This window comes from Mesocricetus auratus, unplaced genomic scaffold (assembly GCF_017639785.1).
Source record: "Mesocricetus auratus isolate SY011 unplaced genomic scaffold, BCM_Maur_2.0 Super-Scaffold_100030, whole genome shotgun sequence".
NCBI classification, from domain to species: domain Eukaryota; kingdom Metazoa; phylum Chordata; class Mammalia; order Rodentia; family Cricetidae; genus Mesocricetus; species Mesocricetus auratus.
In genome coordinates this window covers 15,784,335-15,811,980 of record NW_024429211.1, presented here as the reverse complement: position 1 = coordinate 15,811,980, position 27,646 = coordinate 15,784,335, and the positions used below count along the sequence as shown (strand labels likewise).

Sequence of the window (27,646 nt, the reverse complement as noted above, 5' to 3'; positions counted from 1 at the left end):
AAGATTAAATAAAACTAATTTGCAATACAGTCACAGAGAGATAATCAGGGAAAAGACAAGGGAAGAAGAGAGAAGGCATGACCAAGGAATGCTAACCAAGGCATTGGAAAAGGGAGAAACTGGAAACATTTGTAATGAGAGCTTCCTTTGTCTCTTCTCCCAGCTGGACCTATGGCCCTTGAGGCCCAAATAAACATACAATGCTATATTAATTATAAAATTATTGTTCGATAACTAGTTTCTTATTGGCTAGCTCTGGCTTAATTATTAACCCATTTCTATTAATCTGTGTATTTCCACATGGTCTTATCTTGCTGGAGAAGGTTTGGCATGTCCTACCTTCCCAGTCCCACATGGAGTGTGTTGTCTGTTTACACTTCCCACAATCCTCATCTCCTAGGCCTTGCCTATCTGCCTGCCTCTCTTGGCCACAGTGTTTTATTCATCAACCAGTAAGAGAAATGTACAGAAGCCCTTCCCCCATCATCTCCTCTTTTATGTCTAAATAAAATGAAGGGCTTAACATTTAACATAGTAAAATTGTATATAACAGAACAGGTATCTAGCAAGAATTATAGTTGACAATATTTAGTTCGTTAACATTTGGCAAAATTTAAAGGAAATATTCTACCATCTATCCTATTTTATTAGTCTAAAGCCTTATATGTAACTTATCTTTTATCATAACTAAAGAAAACCCTAACTATAACAATCAAATACAACAGAGGGATATATCAAATATCAACTCTAGAATCGACAGAGACACCTATCTGCCTGGACAGACATTCAAATTTCCTCTGTAATGTTGGCACATCTAAATTCAGTCCATTTGCCTACAGTGTCTAGCTGATTTCTCAATGAGGCAGGACATTTCAAACTATCCGCCTGTATTGGCAGCTTGTCAGTCATTTTTCTGTATCCTGCAGAATGTCTGGCAGACTCTTTCATGAAGCAGGAACCCTTCAGGAATGTGCTGTTTTGGCAAATTCAGCAGTCACTTTTCTGTGGATCCAGAAAGTACAGTTTGCATAGCATACAGTCAAACAGTCCAGGCAAGAGCAGTTTCTTCCCCAAATGGCTAGTCTTGCTATATCAAAAACAACTCCATAATGAGCTTCTTCAATTCCTGTCCTCCTTTCTGATGTAAATGGTGTTGCGAGGAGCAGTTACTTCTCACTGTCATGAAATACCCTAAACCATTTTAAATGCCATATTTGTAGTTCTTTTAAAGGTTTGAAGACAATCCATTTCAAATATTTCTCTGTATATCTAGAAAATCTAACTATACTGACTATAAGTTTGATTATTATTGTAGACTATATATAATCTGTATTTAATTATATATGACATTTTTAAAAGATCTGTATAAACACAATACCTAAACAAGAGGAGAAATATACATATAAGAAAATTGAACTTAAATTTGATTCAATAAGCCAAAACCCATACCAAAGTAAATATTCATTTCCATATCATTTTCCCCTTTATTCCTTTAGAAAGAGATTGATTGTGATCACTAAACATTTATACCCAACCCCACTTAAATGAAACAAACATTTATAAACAATATTTGAGAATGTGGGTACAGTTTTCTCCAAACTGCTTCCTGCTGTTTGGAGGTGCTGTCAATTCCATGGTATCCTGTGACAACACATAAACTTGGCCAAATCCTGTCTGTAGTATTCTGCAAGAATGCATTGCCATAGGTGCCTTGGATGTTTTATCACGTAGGCCACTGCTTCATAGGGTCATGCTTTATCAAACTACATTAGTCTGAATGAATCCATAGCTTTCCATTTGCTGTAGAAACAAAATTAGAACACCTTTTCCAAATAACATTTCGTTTTGAAGTCAAAGCATTTTTCATATATATATGCAGGAATAATTTAGCAGAATTTATTATCTTTTAGCAGTTGTTGCTCCTTCCCCAACAATTATACACTTCAAAGACAACACAATAGCATATAGTATCCAAACTCTGTGTGGAAGTTCGATCCTGCATGGCTTTCTTATTACCGTATTTCTTTGTTTTAAAGGATTTTCTCTATCACTCTTCTTTTTTCTACCAAGTGTCTGTGTATTTTTAAAAACACTATAAACCCAATAGAGGTTTTTCTTTTTCCCTCTGAACCTGTATTTACTATATATCTTAATCTTTTTCTAACCATGAGTCTTTTATCTGCTAAACAGCAAGGCAAAGGAGCCATGTGGTGGTTTTTGTCACTTATGCTGAGTAAGAAAGCCTCTCTTAAAGGAGTCACACACCTCTGATTGTCTCCAGCAAACAGAGCCCATCTGAGAAAATGCTGCTACCAAGAAGTCATGCTTTCCTCTATTCTTTTGTTTTTAAGACTCCCTTCTTAAGCTTTTGTGAAGTTATACATGGAAATTTGTGCTGCACATTGATGGCATGAATTTGTTAGCATGAATTTTCCAGCCTGTCAGGGTCCTGCCATCCTTCTCAGCCCCAAATAAACACACAGATGCTATACTAGTTATAAAACTGTTGACAGGTGACTATGGCTTCTTATTGGCTAGATTTGTCTTAATTATTAACCCACTTCTATTAATTTATGTATTTTCACATGATCTTGGCTTACCAGAGAATGCCCGATGTGTCCTATCTTCCCACACTCTCATTGTGATTCCTCTACCTATACCTGTCCCAGAATTATCCTCATATGGTAGCCCTGCCTATCCTTCCTGCATGGCCACTAGCCACACAATGTTTTATTTATCAACCAGTAAAAGAAATATATACGCAGAAGGGCAACCCCATCAGACATTCTCTTTCTACCTTCAAGTGTGCTTGGATGTTAATGTGTAAAATCTGACCTTATTTTTTCAATGATGAAGATGTCAAATACTTGAAGTTAAAGACTCAAACTGTAAGATAGATATTTATAATTGTCAGTCTTAAAGATGCATATTTGTTCACTAAGAGATTTATATAAGGAACATTTTAAAATTGTACATATATTCTAAAATATGAGGACATTAAAGTAAACCAGAATAGTGGGAATTTCAATTAATTTCTCTTAACATTTAGAAAACAACTTGTAAAAAATAGGGACATTTCTATAATATATAGAATTAATTTAGTATTTAACAATTTTGATTACCAAAGAAATTCTGACCTTCCTGCACTGTTTAGGGCCTTCTTTGGAGGAAGGAGTTTGTCTACAGTGCAAGCTGTCCTGGCCCCTAGTCATTTGATCACAAGGATTACACATAAGGCAGCATTAGGGTGCTGTAGTCAGTTAATGTTTAACAAGCCCATTTCACCCAATTTCTACGAATGACAATTTTATTAATGAATTGAACAAGGTTATGAAAATGGCCCACACAGATGAAGTCCAAGGTGATTCTCAAAGCAAAATTTTTCTGATCAAGGACTCAACTACTACACTAGACTGTTTCTTGCTCTTGAGGATTTTCTGAAGAACCCCTTTCTCTGCTTTCCTCCTCAGGAGTGTCATGCATGACTCTCTGCAACATAATCTTCAGAATCCCAGAAGCCACAGCACAATGGCATTTCCTGCCAGCCCAACCACGTCAATGATGACAGTGAGAATATTTAGGATATTGAACATGTTAGTACAGAGTAAGTTTTCAATGAAGTCACTTTCTTTCATTGCTGTTTTTCAAATGTTCTAGGTTGGTGTAGTTAGACCCATGTTTGGAAATTTTCCACTGGTATTCCTACAAAGTAAATTGACATACAAATGCATGATACTTTCTGTCAAGTCCACAGGCTTGCAGAGATTACATATTATATCAACCCCCTAAAGTGATAGGCATTTCTTTTTAATCCAGTTTGTACTATGCAGTCTATCTACAGACTACTGCCTCTAGTGATATTGGTGTAGTTGGTGATGGCAGTATAGCTGATAAACATCTTATTCAGTGTCAGGAAGAGACAGAATTCTGACACTAACTTTCTCTTTTTTCCAAGGAGGAGGTTTCTTCTCAGGTGTAGGAATATGGAAGATCCTGGCACAAGTCATAGCTACCCTCAGTTACTGTAAGGGGTCTATCAAATGGGAAAATGGAACAATGAATGAGAGTCATGAATGGAATGGCACTTCCTATGAAGACATGTGTGTCAACAGTCACACTTCTTAGCCTAGAATGGCTGAGTATTCATTTTATAATTTGAAACCTAGAAGGCAGAGAAGCCTTGAAGGGCATAAAGTACTTTTCTGCTTGTTACTATGTCATCAGTGTCCTACTGTCTGCATGGTTATATGGGAGAGTTAAGAGCTCTGCCACGAACAAACAAGCCAACTCAAGAACTATAAAAAGTAAGCAAATGAATCAAGTTCAAGGTTAGTTGAAAATTTGGAGTAAATGTTTGGGTTGTGATTTGTACCTGCGTGCAAAGGCACATGTCTCTGGCATGAGAAGTGTGGGCTATATTGCAGAGGAAATTGAAGAACATCTCCATTTGGTAATAGTGTCCCAACCCCTGAGAAGAGCTTTGAAATCTACAGATGAATGCAAACAGTCTAGAAAAGAGGACAGCATAGCTGGGCAGGTAGCATCATTTAGAGTTTTCTTTTTACTCCACTCCCCCATACAGACACTCTTAATAGGCCTATATTTCTCCTTAGGCTACAGAGACATTTGAAGAAAACACAGCTTTTCTTTCCCACACTGGCCAAGGGTGCAGAATGAGGGATGTTCCTGTGCTTGCAGTAGCTTAGGCTGAAGAGTACCCATACAGAAAGTTTTGCATCATAGGATCATTCCTGATAACATTGTATTCTAGACAGAGGACTTACTGAAGGAGAAATCATCTGAGAATGCTGAGACAGAGCTCCAGGCTCAGGGAAAGCATCCAAAAAGAACTTACAAACTAATCTCACACGAGGGCTTTAAAGAAAAATCACCTAAGAAACTCAGTTGTGTCAACCAACATCACACCTTTCTTGGAGCCTTGATAACCCCATAGAAGCACAAGATTTTCATCCAGGGAACAATCTGAGGCATCAATAGCTTAAAATATGTAGACAGGTATTAGGTAAGCAGCTGACTCTCAAAACTGAACTTGCTGACAATGGTAGCATGGCAGTGGCAGGTAAAATTGTTCACCAATGCATATTTCAGCTTCATGAAATGGAACCAGGAAGACAAAATTGGATCAACTCAGCTTCAGTTACCATTGTGACTGGTTTTGTTGGTTAGTATTTTTCTAGTCAGTGGGAGACAGTGGTGCTGAGTGTGATTTGAACTAAAGAGGACTGCCTCAAGAGGTTTCAGAAGTGAAGAATATTAGTTTGTTGCATAGAAATTATTCTTGTGATATTTTGGTGAAGAATATGTCTGCTTTCTGCCCTTGTCCAAAAAATACACCCAAGCCTAAATTGAAGATTTTTGCATTAATTTCATTGGCAGAGGAAATCTTAAGACAGCCTAGTATCAACTCTGTCTTGTGTCTAGTAGAGTTCACTTCTATGAAGATCTAAAATGAAAAGGAGCAAGCTGAGCAAGAAAAGTTAAAAAATGTACAATCTGAGGAGAAAATGGGTACCAGGAAGTGTAATGGAGGTAAGTCCTATGCTCAAGGATATAAACAGATTAAAGAAAACCCTGATATTAAAAGGAATAAAGGAAGTGGTGACCTCAGGACACGACCCACTTAGCTAAGTTTCCAACATGTGAAAAGAAGTTAAAGAATAGCTTATATCCAGGCATGGTGATACATGCTTTTAGTTTCAGAACACAGGAGACAGAGGCAGGTGGATCTGCTAACTGAAGGCCAGCCAGGTCTACAGATTTGGATTCAGGAAAGTCAGCTTTAGGTAGTGAAGGAAACTATCGAAAACAGGAAGCTGGTGAAGGTATGAGGGGGCCATGCTACAACCCCAGCAAGCAGTGGAACTTGGCAGCTTTGGCCATGTGGTTCTAACTTACAGTGAAATATAGAAGAAAGGTTATGGCATCTCCCTCTGCAAGAAAAGAAAGTATCTGAGCCCAGTTATGTATCAGGAGTGTCCCTGAATGTAGGCCTAGAGAGGCCATTGTGTGAAGATGTTAATGTGAAGACTGCATTGTTTCTGGAGATGCCAAAGCTGTGGGATACATGCCAAGGAAATCTGTTAACAGGGAGTTGAATCAGCCCAAGAAAAAAGTATGTTGCAGTCAGCAAAACTGAGAAGAGTTGGGGATTTGGCTTGTGTTTTGATATTGAACATGGAGATGAAGTGTTAAGAGTTTGCCCAGCTTTTTTTCCTTTATTTTGTCCAGTTTTTCTCTATACACCCTTTATTCCATTTTGTGGAATGGTAATATATATCATGTGCCATAATGGGTTGGAAGTATGTGATCTCCTTTTTCATTTTGATTTTACAGGAAGGTAAGTGATTGGCATCAGTCTTGGAAGAAACATTGTACTTTAAAACAAGTTTGACATGGTTATAGACTGTGAGGACTTTTGAAGTTGGAGTAAATGCTGCAATCAGGGTTTGTCTGGTTTCTGGGATCTGATCAGCCTCCTGTGACTATGTTGCTATCCAAGGGTCATGACACATTTGTGGCCATGCAGACGAAAGTGGCACATTCTGCTGTCAGGTGCCATGGTGATGTCTAGCACTAGGGCTACCATTGGGAGCCGGGTCTGGTACTGTGGTCCTACTGCAGACAGGGATGTTGTCCATGGTTTCTTTCATCATGAGGGCCATGCAGATCACTCACTTCATTCCAGTAGTGAGGTACATTTAAAGTGTGTATGAGATATTGGTAGTTATTTGCAGCCTGTGATGAGGGTAACTATTGAAGACAATATTTTATTGCCCCAAATCTGACTTTTTCCTACTGTCAACTGTTCTTTCATCCATGCCTCCTTCAAAAACCTTGTGATGTTTAGAAACTTGTATAGCCACTTTGGAAATAAGTATGGAGATTCCTCAGGAAAATGGGAATTTATCTACCACTAGACCCAGCAATTCCACTCTTAGTCATATACCCAAAAGATGCACATTCATACAACAATAGTAGCATGATTTTAATAGCCAGAATCTGGAAGCAACCTAGATACCTCTAAACTGAAGAGTAGACAGAGAAAATGTGGTACATTTACACAATAGATTATGAATTGTGGGGTAAAAAATGGAATCTTGAAATTGGCAGGCAAATAGATAGCACTTGAAGAAACCATCATGAGTGAGGTAACCCAGTCACAAAAAGACAAACATGGTATGTACTCACTAATATATGGATTTTAGACATACAGCATAGGATTACCGGCCCACAATCCACACTGCCATAGAAGCTAGAATACAAGGAGGACCCTAAGAGAGACATAAATGGTTCCACAGAGGAGGGGAGACAGACAAGATCTCTGAGCTAATTGGGAGCATGGGGATGGGAAGAGGGAGCTAGGAGAAAGAGAATGGGAGATGATGATGGGATAGGAGGACATCAGGGAGCAGGAAGGTTGAGTAGGGGAAAGAATAGAGGAGAGCAAGATAAGAGATACCATGGTAGAGGGAACCATTATAGGTTTAAAGAGAAATCTGGCATTCAGACAATGTCCAGAGACCTACAAGGATGACTACAACTAGCAACTAAGCAATAGTGGAGAGGCTACCTTAAATGCCCTCCCTGATAATAAGATTGATGACTACTTTATATGCTATCCGAGACCCTTCAACCAGTAGCTAATGGAAACAGAAGCAGACATCCACAGCTAAACACTGAACTGAACTCCTGGAATCCAGTTTCAGAAAGGGAGGAGTGATGAGCAAAGGGCTTAACACCAGGTTGGTGAAACTCACAGACCTGAACAAAATGGAGGTCATGGACAACAGACTGATAGCTGGGAAACCAGCATAAGGCTGATCCAGATCCCCTGTATGTGGGTATCTGTGAGGAGGCCTCAGCAATCTATAGGGCCTCTGATAATAGATCAGTATTTATCCCTAGCAAACGAATGAACCTTGGGAGCCCATTCCACATAGATGGATGCTCTCTCAGCCTAGACATATGGAGGAGGGCCAAGGCACTCACCCAAAAGATATTACAGACTTTAAAGATTCCCAATGGATGTCCACATCTTCCCTGGGGAGCATAAGATGTGATAAGTATAGCATGTAGTCTTCCCACCAGCCACCTGGGTCCTGTCACTATTTACCGCCAAAATAACACACGAGACACTGTATTAATTATGAAGCTGTTGACCATATAACTTGGTATCTTAATGGCTAGCTCTGATGTAATTATTAACCAATAAGTATTAATATAAAATAACATTATATGTTAATATACATTTTATATAATATATCATTCAGAGGATGGCATCCTGACCTGTCTTTTCTTTCCCCGGATTACATGGTGACGATTCTCTTCACTACCTTTCCCACAATCCTTCTAGACACCTATGCCCAAATATCTTGCTTCCCTATTGGCCAACAGTGCTTTATTTATCAACATATACAAAGAAGCACTTCCCAAATCATCACCTCTTTTCTGTCTAAATAAAAATATATCTCTGTATATCTAGAAAACCTAACTAAAGTGCAAGTTTTGACTACTATTGGTAACTATTAGAAATTTGTCATAAGGGATTAGACCGTCAGAAAGAGGGGAATCATGGCAAAGAGAACAGAGGAAGATAAATGATTTGACATTGGAATAGTAAGCAAGGCATCGTGAAGGCAACCAGAGAGGAAAGTGTCCTTTTACCTTCAGATGTGATTGGATATTGATGGATCTCATTACTAAACCTGATTAAACTTTTCCAATGCAGAAAATACAGACACAGTGTACTTGAAAGTAAGGACTCCACTAGGTGAAAAGATTTTAATAGACTTTCCTTGAGACTGTATATATTTTTACTAAGCAGTTTGTATAAGAAAGATAATTAGGTCCATAAATCTTTAAAGCCTACAAAAATTAATAAGAACTGTGATTATAATGTATCTGTTTAACTCTGAAAACATTGAAAAAAGGTTGTTTCTATAAAAGGAAGTTTTGTAAAATACAGAATTAATTTACTCACTATGAATTTCTGTAAATAAAGAAAGGCAATGTTCAGCTGCACTTTCTTTAAGCTTCTGGTGAAGAAAGGTTTGGAATAGTAGGAGTAGTCCTTGACCTCAGAGCATTTACAAGTAGCAGCAACAAAAGGAGATGGTGAAGCCCTGAGTAAGAGAGCTAAAGAAATGCTACAGTCAGTATTTGTATAAAACATTCTGTGTCACTGAATATTCACAAAAATGGTTGTTTTTTAAACAATTGAGATCAGGTTACAAGCTCAAATATATTGTAAAATAGCCCACACATAAGGAAAAATTTCTCTTTAAAAAGCATTTCTCTTTGATCAGAGTATCTCCCGGCTGGTGCACTAGATAGTTTCCAGTTCTTGCGGCTCTCCTGAAGAACCCCTCTCTCTACCTTACTCCTCCTCAGGGGTGTCATGCAGGGCTCTCTGCAGAAAAAACTTCAGAGTCTTTCTCTGGAACCTATGGTGTCTGATGGAGCCAACAAAAAAGTAAATGATGGGGTTGGCACTGCTGTTAATGCAGGATAGGAATAGGGTCACAGAAATATCACAAGATTTAACAAGATACAAAGTCCCAATCCATTTGTAGAGGAGGCAGTAAATCCCCAAGGGAAGACCAAAAATCAGGAAGAACAGCAGAGTGAGTAAAAGAATCACATACAGCCTGGTCACCGGAATCCGTTGTGAACCACAAACGACCCTGAGCAGCAGGGTGAGGCTGGACCCACATAGAACCACAAATAAAGCAATTGACCATGAAGCCATGATAAAATGAAATGTCTGACACCAAAAAAAGTTATAACTACTAAAGAGCACACCACATACATCCCCATATAGGAAACACAACAGCAGAGACAGAGCCCAAAGCAAGGCACACGGGACAGCTGATGTGTGCCTTGGGCGTTGGCAGCGATACCAAATGGGCCACATTACAGACAGGCAGCGTTCAATGCTAATGGCACTGAGAATGCTCAGCCCACAAAAATAAGGAAATGCTGCCAGAACAATAAAAAACAAAGGGACTTGGATGGGAGTAGAGAAAAAGTAGTGAATGATAAAAAGAAGGCAATATACAAACTGAAAGAACAAGAAGAGGAAGTCGGCCCCAGCCAGGTTGAGGATGTAGACAGAGAAGGCGTTTCTGTGCAAGCGGAAGCCCAGCAACCACAGGACCATGGCATTTCCTGCCATCCCAAACAGGGCAAAGATGAGGGAAAGAGAAATCATGGCTTGGAGCATGATGTCACAATATGAAGAATCACTGTAGATGCTTCCATTTGGTGCTGTGATGGGAGCCTCCCAGGTTGAGATGTTGGAATCCTTGCTTAGGAACTCTCCACTAGTGTTCCTGGGGCAAAAAATAAAAATTAAGAAGACATGAGCACATGCTGTGTACACTCTGCTTCCCAGGACCACCCTGCTCTGTGGTAACAACTGAGCTGTTTCATAAAGAGGAGACACAGAATGGAAGATAGAATGTAATTTCTGAAAAACAATATTTATGGAGTCTTAATTTAAATCGAGTTGTATTTATTTGTGCTATCTACAACCCATGTCCTGTACTGAGAGTATTTGGTGGTCCCAATTTAGACACTCAGGGTCTAGAGCTGTGTCTGAAGGAAATAGATAGGTGAAACCAAAATTCTTCTGACTGGTTCTTCTCTAGTGTAGCAACCTTGTTTCTAATCTGAATTTAAACTGAAAAATAGATAAAAAGGCAGGTCAGTGAGCTAAAGACCAAACACAGCTTAGTTAAGCATCTGGACACACTTAGGTGCAAGACCTGGGGATGGATATGGTTCTGACATGCTCAGCAGAGGAAGGAGGAGAAGGAAGGAAGGTGAAGTCTAAGTACTGCTGCAGAGAGAGTACTGGAACATGGCCAGGTCAGCTAAGTGGAGTTCAGGGAAATGAGAAAGAAAGACCTAATATGACAACAGCCTTCTCCATAGTCTCTTCCAGAAGATGGTAGGAGATGGAGAGTTTTCTCTGATGGCAAAAACCATCTGTGCAGATCAAAGAGAAGCTAAGAAGGTGCAGCAATTGAAATACAAACCATGATGGATAAGTAGTTACAACTAGATTCTAGTTAGTAGAGGAACAGGATGAACTCATATGTGGACAAAATGAATCCATTCTTTATAGGCTTATCTATATTGCCACCTGATATTTTTTACCAGTTTTCTCAGGATGGAATTGTAGCATAAAAGGAGGGGTGAATGATTATCTGTCAGTTTGAATTCCAAAAACCTTTACTAACAGTGCTGGTGTGTGTGTTCATGAGTTTTTAGAAGTTATAGGTAAATATCAAGCTTTTCTTTGATAGATCACTACCTTACTTTTTTGAGACAAGGTTCCTCACTGAACATGTAGTTCAAAGACTCAATAGCCGACCAGGGACCCTCTGGTTTCTGCATCTCCATCCCTGGAATGTTGGGCATGCCTTGTCAGTCCTGGATTATTCCAGAGGTGGGAATTAATGTTATCGTGCTTGTACCACAGTTACTTTATAAACTAATCCCAGGAAAGGCTTACCTCATTTACAAACTTGTGTACACCACAACACCCTGTGCCTATTAGAAGTGAATAATGGAAAAGCACAGGAGACTGACCCAACTATAAGTGAGATAGCAGTCACAATTGTGGTTATATAAAATTCCTAGCTGAAAAACTTGTGAAGCAGCAGGAGAGAAGTCAAATGGAGCTGATGCTGGAGGTGGTGGATATCAGCTGCAGTCAGCTTAAAAGTAGGAATGGTAGTGTTCACCTGCAGCCCGTAGACATGCTTTCACTAAACGACATTTGCTGTGGTTTTTTTACATGGGGGAAGCATTGTTAAATTTCAAAAGGGGTTTCCTGTAATTACATTAGTATCATATCCTTGAGTTCTTCTCTCTGCATGTCTTCAGATGTTTTTCTGTGATCTCTGTTCCACTTTCCCCTGTTTTTGAGAAGATAGCAAAAAAAATCTCCCTGTAATCCCATGTTTGAGAGACCTTCAAGACTTTTATGGACTACCAGAGAGACCAAGTCCATTAACTTCTCTCTTAATGAATTATCTGAGCTTTAAATTAAAAGGGAAAATAGTTTGCATTTTGTCTGAATCAGATGACAAAAACATGACTGGAAAGTGGATATTCATATGGAAGGAAGCCATGCACCCTGCATGTTTCTTTTTGTAGTAGCAAAACGGGCATGTGAACTCAGAGAAAACACATGACAGTGCATCTCTGAACATTCTTGGAATATATGCTTACCTTTCTTTCATTATCAGGTCTCGAGTTGGAGAGCTGTCCATGGATGAAGGAGGCTCTTTCATCCTAGACTTGGCTTCCTTGTTCTGAAATTGGAATCTGCCTTCAGGATATGAGGAAATGTGTCTGACCCAGGTGAGGCTTATAAAAATGTTGAGTAGACTTTCTGACTCCTAGTATTTATAATGGAAACAATTCATGCACTACAAATCTTTGAGTCCTGATGCCTACTAAGATGTTTCTTGGCATCTGCCCCATCTCCACTCTCATATTGGCCTCTCCCATTCCATCCTTTTAGGTCTACCTGTGTCCAATAGTTACTCTCCCCTCAGTAAGTGGCCAATTTCCATCATAGTTTGTAATATCAAGTAGTATCAGCTTGAGTTGTGTGAGGAATAACTGAAACCTAATCATGTCTTGTCTCGCATATCAACTCTACCATCCCATCCTGACTGGTCTACCTTCCTGTAAATAATTGTTATTCTCTCCATTCAGGGGCAATTCCCACAACCAGTAACATCAAACAGTGCTAGCCTGGGGTTTGTAACTGTATAACTGAAACATAAGTAGACCATGCTGCCTTGCAGGGCTCTTAATGGTGATGGTGTGACACTCTTGGTACTCCTCCACAGCAGTTGTAGACTCAGTGTGGGTTCCTTCCAAATGATATTCAAGCTGACAGTCCTTTTAAATCCTCTGCAGGTGACCTGTGTTCCAACTCTCACTCATCTTCATACTTGTATTACTAATGAAGAACCAGCCTGCCTCTGTCTTAATCTTCAGAGCCACGTTATAGTAAAGATAAACTAGGTTTAGTCCTGTTTATGATTAAATCTCTGATTCTCAAGTATTGGATTTAAGTGCCTTAAGAACAAATGTTTCTGTACTGACTGTTCCAGGAATGGTAATCACATCTTTGTTTCAAAACCTTATTTATAGCAGTCTTGCAAAACTACTGCTATTTCAAAAGGTCTCATGACCAACTATGATTACCTTGTTATGACTACCCGTTGTTATTACCTTGTTTCAAAGGCATGTTATGTTCTGATCTTGTATACTTGACTGTTTTCCCTATTTGAAAACCCCCCTATACCCAAGCCCTATAAAATGTAGATGGAGGTTTCTGTCCCACCTGGTCCTGTATCCCCATAGTCTCAAATAAACACACATAGGCTTATATTAAGATCAGGGTTCTTTTTTAAAGGCTTTTCTTCTCTGATTTTAGTTGGATAATTTTATGTTGAAGACAATTCCCAGTAAATATTCTTTAGTATTGATCATTGCTATCAATATTCTTGTGATTACTCTCTTTCTGTTCAACTAAACTGCACCATTTTTAAACCTTTTTATTATATATTTAAATTAGAAACAATTTTGCTTTCCATGTTAGTCTCAGCTTCGTCTTCCTCCCCTTCAGCCCCCCCCCCAGTATCCTACCTAATCCCAACAATGTTCTCCAGGGAGGGTAAGGCCCTCCATGGGGGATCTCTAGCGTCTGACATTTCATTCCGGGAAGGGCCTAGGCCCTCTCCCAAGTATCCAGTTTGACAGAGCATCCCTCATTATGGAATGGGCTCAAAAAGTCCATTTGTGTGCTAGGGATATATACTGATCTAATATCTGAAGCCCCATATATTGCCTAGGCCTCCTCATGGACACCCACTCTCAGGGGGGTGTGGATCAGTACCATCCTGGCCTCGCAGCCACCAGTCTTTGGTCCAAGATCTCCCCCTTGTTCAGGTCAGCTGTTTCTCTGGGTTTCACCAGCCTAGTCTTGACCCCTTTGCTCATCACTTTTCCCTCTCTGTCACTGGATTTCAGGAGTTCAATTCAGTGTTAAGCTGTAGGTGTCTTCCTCTGTTTCTGTCAGTCACTGGATGGAGGTTCTAGGATGCTATATAAGATAGTTGTCAAAATCATTATCAGGTAGGGGCATTTAAGGTAGTGTCTCCACTATAGCTTAGTTTGCCAGTTGGTGTCAATCTCACTAGTGACAGATCTCCCCTTTAACCTAGAATGACTCCCTATATTATGGGATCTCTCATCTTGCTCACCTTTATTCTTCCACCAACTCAACTTTCCTGTTCCTCCATAACCTCCTCTCCCCTCCTCTTCTCCCCCTCTCTTTTTCCTGGCTCTCTCTCCCCTCCCTCCCCATGCTCCCAATCTGCTCAAGATAATTTGCCTCATTCCACCTTCTCTGGGGTACCATGAATATCTCTCTTAGGGTTCTTTCTGTTTCCCATACTCTCTGGCAGTGGGATTATAGGTTATCTCACTCAAGATGTTTTCTTCTAGTGCCATCCATTCAAAGATCAGGCATGTTATGGGCTAGCTCACTCTAAATTGTTAACTCATTTTACTTAAACTATGTATCTCCACTTTGTCTCAGCTTATGAGTGATGCCTGGCCCTCTTGCTCTCTCTGCAGCTACAAGGTGTCTTTCTGGTGACACCTCTCTGCCTTCCTCTTCCAAGGATTCTCCTAGTCTGGTAGCCCTATCTATACTTCTTGACTGGCTAATGGCTAATCAGCATTTATTCATCAACCAATAATAGAAACATATATATTCATGGCATACAAAAGGACACCCCTCATCGATATAAGCCTTGTCTTTTTCACATCCAATGCTCAATTCTTGAGCCCCATCTTAGCGGGTGTAGAGAGAGAACAGGTACCTGCAGTTCGGGACTTAGTTATATGTATGTGGTAAGATTCAGGATATAAAAGAGGGAACAGGTGGGTACCACCTCTCTCTAGGAGGTTGGCTAACTTTGGAGGGGAGAGCACTTCCCCTGTATGCAATTGCTCCCTTCAATAAATAACTTTGTTTCCCCATTTGATTGTTTCCTTATCAAGGGAGCTGCAGCTCATGTACATAAGTTAAAATGCTTGCATTAATTGTTTTTAAAATTTATTTGGCCATGATGATTTAGGTCAGTGTTCTTTCTCCTCCCATATTTGGGGTTAAAACTAGCACCTCTGAACAGAAATGTTATTTTGTTTTATTTCATCAGTAAAAAGAAGTGTGTTGGCCCACCCACCTCATGAACCACAGATGTCAGCATGTGTACCAGTTATAAAATTTGTTAATCTTCTTCCAGTATAAATGCTCTGATTTCTAAGCCTGTTCTTCTAAGATTTAACCTTACAGTCTTCAAATCACAGGCATCTTGAGTTCCTTTCCATTGAAAAATAATTACATTTGGAAAACAAGAGGGTCTCCATGGGAAGAATATGGTGCTTTGGCTGTGGTTTGACTTTGTTGACCAATTACTGGACACTTGTTTATCCAAGAATCTTGAACATCTAGTAAGAAAAGAATTATGAGAAAGGTACAAATAGTGCAGCTCAGCTTATGGGGTTCTGGGTGGAGCAAGGACCCTGTCAGGAACTGGGCTAGGGAACATTATTGCAGTATTTTCTTCAAGATACTGGCATGATTCTGTCCATGTGCTTTGAGCTTTAGTGAAGTTGAATTTAAAGATAATGGATTAAAAAAAGATAATGGATTAATTTGTTTGATGAAGAAAGTGTGTGTTAGACAAGCTTGCATTGTTGGAAAGGAACATATGGACAATGTAGAAACTATAACTGTCAGCCACTTTAGACTCCTCTATTGAAAATTCTCTATTTAGTTCTGCAGCCCACTTTTAATTATATCCTTTGGTGTTTTGGAGACTTGCTTCTTGAGTTCTTTGTAAATTTTGAGATGAACCCTCTGTCAGATGTGGAATTAGTGAAAAAATTTTCCCATTCTCTGGGCTGCCTTTTTGTCTTGCTGACTGTGTCCTTTGCCTTACAGAAGCTTCTCAGTTTCAGGAGGTCCCATTTATTAATTGTTGATCTCACTGTCTGTGCTAGTGGTGTTATGTTCAGGAAACTGTCTCCTGTACCAATTCATTCAAGGAAACCACCCACTTTCTCTTCTAAGAGGTTCAGTGTGGCTGGTTTTATGTTGAGGTGTTTGATCCATTTGGACTTAAGTTTTGTGCATGCCGATGAACATGGTTCGATCTGCATTCTCCTACATGCCAGCCTCCAGTTATGCCAGCACCATTTGTTGAAGATGCTTTCTTTTTTCCATTGTATAATTTTAGATTTGTTGTCAATGATCAGATATTCATACGTGTGTGGGTTAATATCCGGGTTTTCAATTCGATTCCATTGGTCTACCTGTCTGTTGTTGTGCCAATAACAAGCTGTTTTCAGGACTATAGCTCTATAATAGAGCGTGAGGTCAGGGATGGTGATGCTCCGGACGCTGCCTTGTTGAACAGGGTTGTTTTGGCTATCCTGGGTATTTTGTTTTTCCATACAAAATTGATTATTGTTCTTTCAAGGTCTGTGAAGAATTGTGTTAATGCGGATTGCATTGAATCTGTAGATTGGTTTTGGCAGGATTGCCATTTTTACTACATTAATCCTACCTATTCAAGAGCATGGGAGATCTTTCCATTTTCTGAGAGCTTCATTAATTTCTTTCTTTAAAGATTAGATGTTCTTGCAATAGAGGACTTTCACTTGTTTGGTTAGCATTACCCCAAGGTATTTTATGTTGTTTGTGGCAATTGTAAAGGGTAATGTTTATCTGATTTCTTCTTCTGCCTTTTTATCATCTGTATATAGTAGGGCTACTGATTTTCTTGAGTTAATCTTGTAGCCTGCCACATTGCTGAAGGTGTTAATCACCTGTAAGAGTTCCCTGGTAGAGTTCTTTGGGTCATTGATGTAAACTATCTTATCATCTGCAAACAGTGAAAGTTTGACCTCTTCCTTCCTGATTTGGACCCCCTTGAACCCCCTTTGTTGTCGTATGGCAATGGCTAGAACTTCAAGTACCATGTTTAAAAGGTATGGAGGGAGTGGACAGCCTTGTTTTGTTCCTGATTTTAGAGGAATTGCGTTGAGTTTCTGTCCATGTAGTTTGATGTTTGCTGTAGGTTTACTGTATATAGCTTTTATTATATTTAAGTATGTCCCTGTTATCCCAGATCTCTCCAAGACCTTTATCTTGAAGGGGTGTTGGATTTTGTCAAGGGCTTTTTCAGCATCTAGTGAAATGATCATGTGATTTTTGTATTTCAGCTTGTTTATATGGTGGATTACATTGATGGATTTCCATATTTTGAACCATCCCTGCATCCCTGGGATGAAATCTACTTGATCCTGGTGAATGATTGTTTGATGTGTTCTTGGACCTGATTTGCCAGTATTTTATTGAGTATTTTTGCATCAATGTTCATGAGGGATATTAGTCCGACTTTCTCTTTTTCAGTTGTGTCTTTGGGTGATTTGGGGATCAAGGTTATTTAAGCCTCATAGTAAGAGTTTGGCAAAGACCCTTCTGCTTCTATTGTGTGGAATACTTTGAGAAGAATTGGTATAAGCTGTTCTTTGAATTTCTGGTAGAATTCTGCACTGAGTCCATCTGGCCTGGACTTTTTTTGGTTGGGAGACTTTTGATGACTGATTCTATTTCCATAGGAGTTATAGGTCTATTTAAATTTTTTATCTGTTCTTGATTTAGTTTTGACAAGTGATAGCTATCCAGAAAGTCGTCCATTTCCTTTAAATTTTCGAATTTAGTGGAGTACAGGTTTTCAAAGTATGACCTGATGATTCTGTGGATTTCCTCAGAGTCCGTTGTTATGTCCCCCTTTGCTTTTCTGATTCTGTTAATTTGCATGTTCACTCTCTGATGTTTGGTAAGTTTGGACAAAGGTTTGTCTATCTAGTTGATTTTCACAAAGAACCAACTCTTCGTTGCATTTATTCCTTGTATTGTTTTCCTAGTTTCTACTTTATTGATTTCAGCCCTCAATTTGATTATTTCCTGGCCTCTACTCCTCCTCGGGGAGTTTACTTCTTTTTGTTCTAGAGCTATCATCTGTGCTGTTAATTCTCTAGTATAACTGTTCTCCAGTTTCTTCATGTGGGCACTTAGTGCTATGAACTTTCCCCGTAGCACTACTTTCAAAGTGTCCCATAGATTTTGGTATGTTGTGTCTTCATTCTCATTGAATTCGAGGAAGTTTTTAATTTCTTTTTTTATTTCCTCTTTGACCCAGGGATGGTGTAGTTGAGCATTATTTAATTTCCATTGAATTCTAATTTTAAAGCATGTTGGTCTGAAAAGATGCTTGGAGTTATTCCAATTTTTTGTAGCTGCTGAGGTTTCATATGTTGCCAAGTATGTGGTCAATTTTTGAGAAGGTTCCATGTGGTGGTGAGAAGAAGGTATATTCTTTTTTATGTGCATGAAATGTTCTATAGATGACTGTTAATTCCAGTTGGGTCATTACTTCTATAAGACCCTTTTCTTCTTAGTTGAGTTTTCTGTCTGGTACTCCTGTCTAGTGGTAAGAATGGTGTGTTGAAATCTCCCACTATAACTGTGTGGAACTTTAGATGTGTTTTAAATTCTAATAATGTTTCTTTTACGAATGTGGATGCCTTTGTATTTGGGGCATAGATGTTCGGGATGGACACTTCATCTTGGTGGGTTTCACCTGTCATGAGTATGTAATGACCTCCTTCATCACTTTTGATTGATTTTATTTTAAAGTCTAGTTTGTTAGATATTAGGATTGCTACTCCTGCTTGTTTCTTGGGTTGATTTGATTGGAAACTCTTTTCCCAACCTTTAACTCTCAGGTAATGTCTGTCTTTAAGGGTGAGGTGTGTTTCTTGTATGCAGCAGAAGGAAGGGATCCATTCTGCTAGCCTGTGTCTTTTTATGGGTGAGTTAAGGCCATTAATGTTGAGGGATATTAATGACCATTGATTGCTCATCCTTCCTCAATTTGCAATTGTTGTTGTTGGTGGAATTATGTGTGGAATTTCATCCCTTTGTTCTTTTGGCTGTTGGTAGAGAGGGATTCTCTAATGCCTATGGTTTTCTGGTTGTAGTTAGCTTGCTTGGGTTGGAGTTTTCCTTCCAAAATTTTCTGTAGCGCTGGGTTAGTGGATACGTATTGCTTGAATCTAGTTTTGTCATGGAATATCTTGTTTTCTCCGTCTGTAGTGATTGAGAGCTTTGCCCAGTATAGTATTCTAGGCTGGCATCCATGGTCTCTTAGTGTTGGAAGAATATCTATCCAGGACCTTCTGGCTTTCAGAGTTTCCATGGAGAATCAGGTGTAATTCTGATAGGTCTGCCTTCATATGTTACTTGATCTTTTTCCTTAGCTGCTCTTAATATTCCTTCTTTTTTTTTTGAAATTTATGTATTTATTTTTTTTTATTTTCCATTTTAAATTTAGATAAGAAACAAGGTTGCTTCACAAGTCAGTACGAGGTCCCTCTCCCTTTCCCTCCCCTCCTCCCGTGCCCTCCCCCCATCCCCCCCGTTATCCCCTCATTCCCCCAGGGAGGGTGAGGCCCTCCATGGGGGTGTCCACAGTCTGTCATTTCATATAGGGCAGGGCCTAGACCCTTCCCCAAGAGTTCAGGGTGAGAGTGCACCTCACATTGTTCTATGGGAGTCCAGAGACCGTGTGTATACTTGGGATGGGTACTGATCTGCTGTCCAAGGCTCAATAGATTACCTAGGCCTCCTCACTGACACCCAGATTCAAGGGGTCTTGATCAGTCCCATGCTGGATTCCCAGGCTGATGCCTGGGATTCAAGAGTTAACCTTTGTCTGGTCAGCTGTTTCGGGGGGTTCAACCAGCCCAGTCTTAATCCCTTTGATCATCAGTCCTCCCTCTCTGATACTGGCTTTCTTGAGTTCAGCTCAGTACTTAACCAGCCAGTAAATGAAGTTTCTGTTTCCCAGACTCTCTGGCAATAGGATTGTAGGCTGGCACTCCCCAGATCTATGTCTAAAATCCATATATGAGAGAGTACATGCCATGTTTCTCTTTTTGTGACTGGGTTACCTCACTCAGGATGGTTTCTTCTAGTGTCATCCATTTGCCTGCGAATCTCATGATTCCATTATTTTTTTCTGCTGAATAGTACTCCATTGTGTAGATGTACCACATTTTCTCTATCCATTCTTCGGGTGAGGGACATCTAGGTTGCTTCCAAGTTCTGGCTATTACAAATAAAGCTGCTATGAACATAGTGGAGCAGACATCTTTGTTATATGAATGGGCATCTTTTGGATATATGCCTAAGAGTGCAGTTGCTGGGTCTTGTGGTAGGTTTATTCCCATTTTTCTGAGGAATCTCCATACTGCTTTCCAAAGTGGCTGAACCAGTTGGCACTCCCACCAGCAATGGAGGAGTGTCCCCCTTTCACCACATCCTCTCCAGCATAAATTGTCATTGGTGTTTTTGATTTTAGCCATTCTGACAGGAGTGAGATGGTATCTCAGATTTGCTTTGATTTGCATTTCCCGGATGGCTAAGGATGTTGAGCACTTTCTCAAGTGCCTCTCGGCCATTTTAGACTCCTCTATTGAAAACTCTCTATTTAGTTCTGCAGCCCACTTCTTAATTGGGTCCTTTGCTGTTTTGGAGACTTGCTTCTTGAGTTCTTTGTAAATTTTGGAGATCAACCCTCTGTCAGATGTGGGATTAGTGAATATTTTTTCCCATTCTGTGGGCTGCCTTTTTGTCTTGCTGACTGTGTCCTTTGCCTTACAGAAGCTTCTCAGTTTCAGTAGGTCCCATTTATTAATTGTTGATCTCACTGTCTGTGCTACTGGTGTTATGTTCAGGAAGCTGTCTCCTGTACCAATTCTTTCAAGGGTACCACCCACTTTCTCTTCTAAGAGGTTCAGTGTGGCTGGATTTATGTTGAGGTCTTTGATCCATTTGGACTTAAGTTTTGTGCATGGCGATAAACATGGATCGATCCGCATTTTTCTACATGCCAGTCTCCAATTATGCCAGCACCATTTGTTGAAGATGCTTTCTTTATTCCATTGTATATTTTTAGCTTCTTTGTCAAAGATCAGATGTTCGTACGTGTGTGGGTTAATACCCGGATTTTCAATTCGATTCCATTGGTCTGCCTGTCTATTTTTGTGCCAATACCAAGCTGTTTTCAGGACTATAGCTCTATAATAGAGCTTGAGGTCAGGGATAGTGATGCCTCCGGATGTTGCCTTGTTGAACAGGGTTGTTTTGGCTATCCTGGGTCTTTTGTTTTTCCATACAAAATTGATTATTGTTCTTTCAACGTCTGTGAAGAATTGTGCTGGGATTTTAATGGGGATAGCATTGAATCTGTAGATTGCTTTTGGCAGGATTGCCATTTTTACTACATTGATCCTACCTATCCAAGAGCATGGGAGATCTTTCCATTTTCTGAGGGCTTCTTTAATTTCTTTCTTTAAAGATTCAAAGTTCTTACGATACAGGTCTTTCACTTGTTTGGTTAGCGTTACCCCAAGGTATTTTATGTTGTTTGTGGCAATTGTAAAGGGTGATGTTTCTCTGATTTCTCTTTCAGCCCTTTTATCATCTGTATATAGTAGGGCTACTGACTTTCTTGAGTTGATCTTGTAACCTGCCACTTTGCTGAAGGTGTTAATCAGCTGTAAGAGTTCCCTGGTAGAGTTCTTTGGGTCATTGATGTAAACTATCATATCGTCTGCAAACAGTGAAAGTTTGACTTCTTCCTTCCCAATTTGTATCCCCTTGATCCCCCTTTGTTGTCGTATGGCTATAGCTAGAACTTCAAGTACCATGTTGAAAAGGTATGGAGAGAGTGGACAGCCTTGTTTTGTTCCTGATTTTAGAGGAATTGCGTTGAGTTTCTGTCCATTTAGTTTGATGTTGGCTGTTGGTTTACTGTATATGGCTTTTATTATGTTTAAGTATGTCCCTGTTATCCCAGATCTCTCCAAGACCTTTATCATGAAGGGGTGTTGGATTTTGTCAAAGGCTTTTTCAGCATCTAGTGAGATGATCATGTGATTTTTGTTTTTCAGCTTGTTTATATGGTGGATTACGTTGATGGATTTCCGTATGTTGAACCATCCCTGCATCCCTGGGATGAAACCTACTTGATCGTGGTGAATGATTGTTTTGATGTGTTCTTGGATCCGATTTGCCAGTATTTTATTGAGTATTTTTGCATCAATGTTCATGAGGGATATTGGTCTGAAGTTCTCTTTCTTGGTTGTATCTTTGTGTGGCTTGGGGATCAAGGTTATTGAAGCCTCATAGAAAGAGTTTGGCAAAGACCCTTCTGCTTCTATTGTGTGGAACACTTTGAGAAGAATTGGTATAAGCTGTTCTTTGAATTTGTGGTAGAATTCTGCACTGAGGCCATCTGGACCTGGACTTTTTTTGGTTGGGAGACTTTTGATGACAGTTTCTATTTCCATAGGGGTTATAGGTCTATTTAAATTGCTTATCTGTTCTTGACTTAGTTTTGGCAAATGATAGCTGTCCAGGAAGTCATCCATTTCCTTTAAATTTTCGAATTTTGTGGAGTACAGGTTTTCAAAGTATGACCTAATGATTCTCTGGATTTCCTCAGAGTCTGTTGTTATGTCCCCCTTTTCATTTCTGATTTTGTTAATTTGCGTGCTCACTAAGTTTGGACAAAGGTTTGTCTATTTTGTTGATTTTCTCAAAGAACCAACTCTTCGTTGCATTGATTCTTTGTATTGTTTTCCTGGTTTCCACTTTGTTGATTTCAGCCCTCAATTTGATTATTTCCTGGCGTCTACTCCTCCTGGGGGAGTTTGCTTCTTTTTGTTCTAGAGCTTTTAGCTGTGATGTTAATTCTCTGGTATAACTGTTTTCCTGTTTCTTCATGTGAGCACTTAGTGCTATGAACTTCCCCCGTAGCACTGCTTTCAAAGTGTCCCATAGGTTTGGGTATGTTGTGTCTTCATTCTCATTGAATTCGAGGAAGTCTTTAATTTCTTTTTTTATTTCCTCTTTGACCCAGGGATGGTGCAGTTGAGCATTATTCAATTTCCATGAGTTTGTAGGTTTTCTGCAATTTGTGTTGTTGTTGAATTCTAATTTTAAGGCATTGTGGTCTGATAAGATGCATGGAGTTATTCCAATTTTTTTGTAGCTGCTGAGGTTTGATATGTTGCCAAGTATGTGGTCGATTTTTGAGAAGGTTCCATGTGGTGGTGAGAAGAAGGTATATTCTTTTTTATGTGGATGAAATGTTCTATAGATATCTGTTAATCCCAGTTGGGTCATAACTTCTATTAGACCCTTTGCTTCTTTGTTGAGTTCCTGTCTGGTATTCTTGTCTAGTGGTGAGAGTGGTGTGTTGAGATCTCCCACTAAAACTGTGTGGGGCTTTAGATGAGATTTAAGTTCTAATAATGTTTCTTTAACGAATGTGGATGCCTTTGTATTGGGGGCATAGATGTTCAGGATAGACACTTCGTCTTGGTGGGTTTCACCTGTGATGAGTATGTAATGACCTCCTTCATCTCTTTTGATTGATTTTATTTTAAAGTCTAGTTTGTTAGATATTAGGATTGCTACCCCTGCTTGTTTCTTGGGTCCATTTGATTGAAAAATTTTTTCCCAACCTTTAACTCTCAAGTAATGTCTGTCTTTGAGGGTGAGGTGTGTTTCTTGTATGCAGCAGAAGGAAGGGTTCTGTCTTCGAATCCATTCTGCTAGTCTGTGTCTTTTTATGGGTGAGTTAAGGCCATTAATATTGAGGGATATTAATGACCATTGATTGCTCATCCTTCTTCGATTTGCGATGGTTGTTGTTGGTGGAATTATGGGTGGAATTTCGCCCCTTTGTTCTTTTTGCTGTTGGTAGAGAGGGATTCTCTAATGCTTATGTTTTTCTGGTTGTAGTTAGCTTCCTTGGGTTGGAGTTTTCCTTCCAAAATTTTCTGTAGGGCTGGGTTAGTGGACACATATTGGTTGAATCTAGTTTTGTCATGGAATATCTTGTTTTCTCCGTCTATAGTGATTGAGAGCTTTGCCGGGTATAGTAGTCTGGGCTGGCATCCATGGTCTCTTAGTGTAGGTAGAATATCTATCCAGGACCTTCTGGCTTTCAGAGTTTCCATGGAGAAATCAGGTGTAATTCCGATAGGTCTGCCTTTATATGTTACTTGACCTTTTTCCTTAGCTGCTCTTAATATTCTTTCTTTATTCTGTATGTTTGCGGTCTTGATTATTATGTGGTGAGGGGATTTTTTTTGTGGTCCACTCTATTTGGTGTTCTGTAGGCTTCTTGTACCTTCATTGGCATGTCTTTCTTAAGGTTGGGAAAGTTTTCTTCTATGATTTTGTTGAATATGCCTTCTGCCCCTTTGAGGTGGATTTCTTCTCCTTCTTCTATACCTATTATTCTTAGGTTTGGTCTTTTCATGGTGTCCCATAATTCCTGGATGTTTTGTGTTAAGGATTTGTTGGATTTAAGGTTTTCTTTGGTTGATAAATCCATTTCTCCTAATGTATCTTCAACACTTGAGATTCTCTCTTCCATCTCTTCTATTCTGTTGGTAATGCTTGTATTGGTAGTGCCTGACTGTTTGTCCAGCTTTTCTATTTTCTGCCTTTCTTCAGATTGTGTTTTTTTTAGTGTCTCTATTTCAGTTTTCAACCCTTGCAGCGTTTGCAATGCTTCTTGCAATTTTCTGTTTATCTGTTCATCCGTTTGTTGCCTTTTATGAATTTTTTGGTTTGTTCTTTCTTCCATTTCTTGCATTTTTTGGTTTGCTTTTTGTTCCATTTCTTGGATTTTGTGCTTTGTTTCTTCTTCCATTTCCTGCCTTTTTTGGTTTGTTTCTTCCTCCATTTTTTTCATTTTTTGCTTTGTTTTTTCTACCATTTCTTGCATTTTTTGCTTTGTTTCTTCTTACATTTCCTGCCTTATTTGGTATGTTTCTTCTTCTAATTCTTGCATTTTTGGTTTGTTTTTTCTTCCATTTCTTGCATTTTTTGTTTCGTTTCTTCTTCCATTAACTGCCTTTTTTGGTTTGTTTTTTCTTCCAATTCTTGCATTTTTTGGTTTGTTTTTTCATCCATTTCTTACATGTTTTGGATTGTTTTTTCTTCCATTTCTTTGAGGGATTTTCCTATATCCTCTTTTAGAGACTCTATCATTTTCATGAAAGTTTTTTAAGGTCGATCTCTTCTGCTTTGTTCGCATTGGAATGTTGGAGTCTTGCTGGTGTGGAGTCTCTAGAATCTGGTGGTGTCATATTTGTTTTTCTGTTGCTGAGTGTGTTTTTGTATTGTCTCTTTCCCATCTCTTCTTCTAGTGGGTGCAGAAAGAGCCCCTTACTGGTCTGGGGACCAGAGTTCCCTTTTGGTGGGTGCTAGCAAGTCCAATAATCTGGTGGTTCTTCTATTCCTTGTCCTTGTTCTGGGTCCCGTGGTTGGAGAAGAAGAACAGGAATCTGGGGTGCTTCACCTCCTACCTGTTCCCCTGGACCCTATGCTGGATCCTGTTGTACCTGATCCTGTGGCCTGAACAGGTGCTCCCCTGGTCTCCCTGGCTCCTCTTGATTCCTGGTCTTGTTGGTGGGAGAGAAGTCCTGGAGTCTGGGGTGCTTGGCTCCTGCCGGGATTGGAAGCTCTCTGCAGTTACCAGGCAATCCACAGGCACTGGAATACAGGCCCAGAATCCGGCCTGTGTACCTGATATGCTGCCGGAACAGCTGCTTCCCTGGACCAAGGTGTTTTTCTTCTCCTTCTTCTATACCTATTATTCTTAGGTTTGGTCTTTTCATGGTATCCCATATTTCGTAGATGTTTTATGTTAAGGGTTTTTTGGACTTAAGGTTTTCTTTGGTTGATGAATCTATTTCTCCCAGTGTATCTTCAACACTTGAAGTTCTCTCTTCCATCTCTTCTATTCTGTTGGTAATGCTTGTATTGGTAGTAACTGACAGTTTGCCCAGCTTTTATATTTCCTGCCTTTCTTCAGATTGTGTTTTTTATTGTCTCTATTTCAGTTTTCACCTCTTGCAGTGTTTGCAAAGTTTCTTGCAATTTTCAGTTTATCTTTTCATCCATTTGTTCCCTGTTATGAATTTTTTGGTTTGCTCTTTCTTTCATTTCTTGCATTTTTTGGTTTGCTTTTTCTTCCATTTCCTACATTTTTTGCTTTGTTTCTTTTTCCATTTCCTGGCTTTTTTGGTTTGTTTCTTCTTCCATATCTTTCATTTTTTCTTTGGTTTTTCTTCCATTTCTTGCATTTTTGCTTTGTTTCTTCTTTCATTTCCTGCCTTTTTTGGTTTGGTTCTTCTCCCATATCTTTCATTTTTTGCTTTGTTTTTTCTTCCATTTCTTGCATTTTTGTTTTGTTTTTTCTTCCATTTCTTGCATGTTTTGGATTGTTTTTTCTTCCATTTCTTTGAGGGATTTTCCTATATCATCTTTTATGGCCTCTATCATTTTCATGAAAGTGGTTTTAAGGTCATTCTCTTCTTCTTCGTTTGCATAGGAATGTTGAAGTCTTGCTGGTTTGGTGTCTCTAGAATCATGTGGTGGTATCATATTTTTTTCTGTTGCTGAGTGTGTTTTTGTATTCCCATCTCTTCTTCTAGTGGGTGCAGAAAGAGCCCCTTACTGGTCTGGTGGTTAGGGGACCAGAGTCCCTTTTGGTGGGTGCTAGCAAGTCCAATAATCTGGTAGTTCTTCTATTCCTTGTTCTGGTTCTGGTCCCGTTGGTGGAGAAGTAGAACAGGAATCTGGGGCCCTTATCCTCCCACCTGGTCCCCTGGACTCTTTGCTGGATCCTGTTTTACCTGATCCTGCTGCTGGAACAGCTGCTCCCCTGGTCTCCCTGGATCCTCTGGTTTCCTGGTCACCTTGGTGGGAAAGAAGTCCTGCAGTCTGAGGTGTTTTGCCCCCGCCAGGATTGGAAGCTCTGTACAGGTCCCAGGCAATCCCCATGCACTGGAACACAGGCCCAGAAGCAGGGCCTGTTTTACCTGATTCTGCCGGAACAGCTGTTCCCCTGGTCTCCCTGGCTCCTCTGGTTCCTGGACCTTCCGGAACAGCTCAGAAATGTAAGACTGTTAATTATGTTGTTCCTGTTAATTCTTGTTTTGAGAATGGACACTGAATGCTGCTTGTATTATTCATGGAGATTCACAGACATTGATCTCAGAGGAGACTTTGGACTTGGGCTTTTGAGCAATGTAGGAACCATTAAGATTTTGGAGACACTCGGCAGATCACTGTGAGTTCAAGGCCAGCCTGGTCTACATAGAAAGTTCCAGGACAGCTTCCAAAACAATACAGAGAAACCCTGTCCCTAAAAAAACCAAACCAAACAAACAAACAAACAAGATTTTGGGGATTCTCAAAGATGGGCTATGTAGACTTGACATTATGAAACATGTATGATACTTTGGGGTCAAATGCAGTACCTTAGTTACGGTTTATATTGCTGTGAAAAGACACCATGACCATGGCAACTCTGATAAAAAGAAAACATTTAATTGGGGTGACTCACATATAGGCTCAAAGTTCAGT

General features: G+C 39.6%; 1 protein-coding gene across 1 annotated transcript; it reads right to left on the bottom strand.

The window, feature by feature from the left end:
- Positions 1 to 9,397: 9,397 nt before the first annotated feature.
- On the bottom strand, positions 9,398 to 12,323 carry LOC101830468 (mas-related G-protein coupled receptor member B2-like). Its single transcript, XM_013122851.2, has 2 exons — positions 12,262 to 12,323; positions 9,398 to 10,352 (listed from the first exon to the last, which is right to left on the bottom strand). The coding sequence occupies exons 1-2, from the start codon at positions 12,321 to 12,323 to the stop codon at positions 9,398 to 9,400; spliced, it is 1,017 nt and encodes a 338-aa protein (XP_012978305.2).
- Between the last annotated feature and the right edge of the window lie 15,323 nt (positions 12,324 to 27,646).

Bases quoted from the DNA above. Each gene is read 5' to 3' on its own strand.
- LOC101830468 (XM_013122851.2), bottom strand. From the start codon at position 12,323: ATGAAAGAGCCTCCTTCATCCATGGACAGCTCTCCAACTCGAGACCTG. The intron at 10,353-12,261 runs GTAAGCATATAT...TTTTTGCCCCAG, and splicing joins GACCTGATAATGAAAGAAAG to GAACACTAGTGGAGAGTTCC.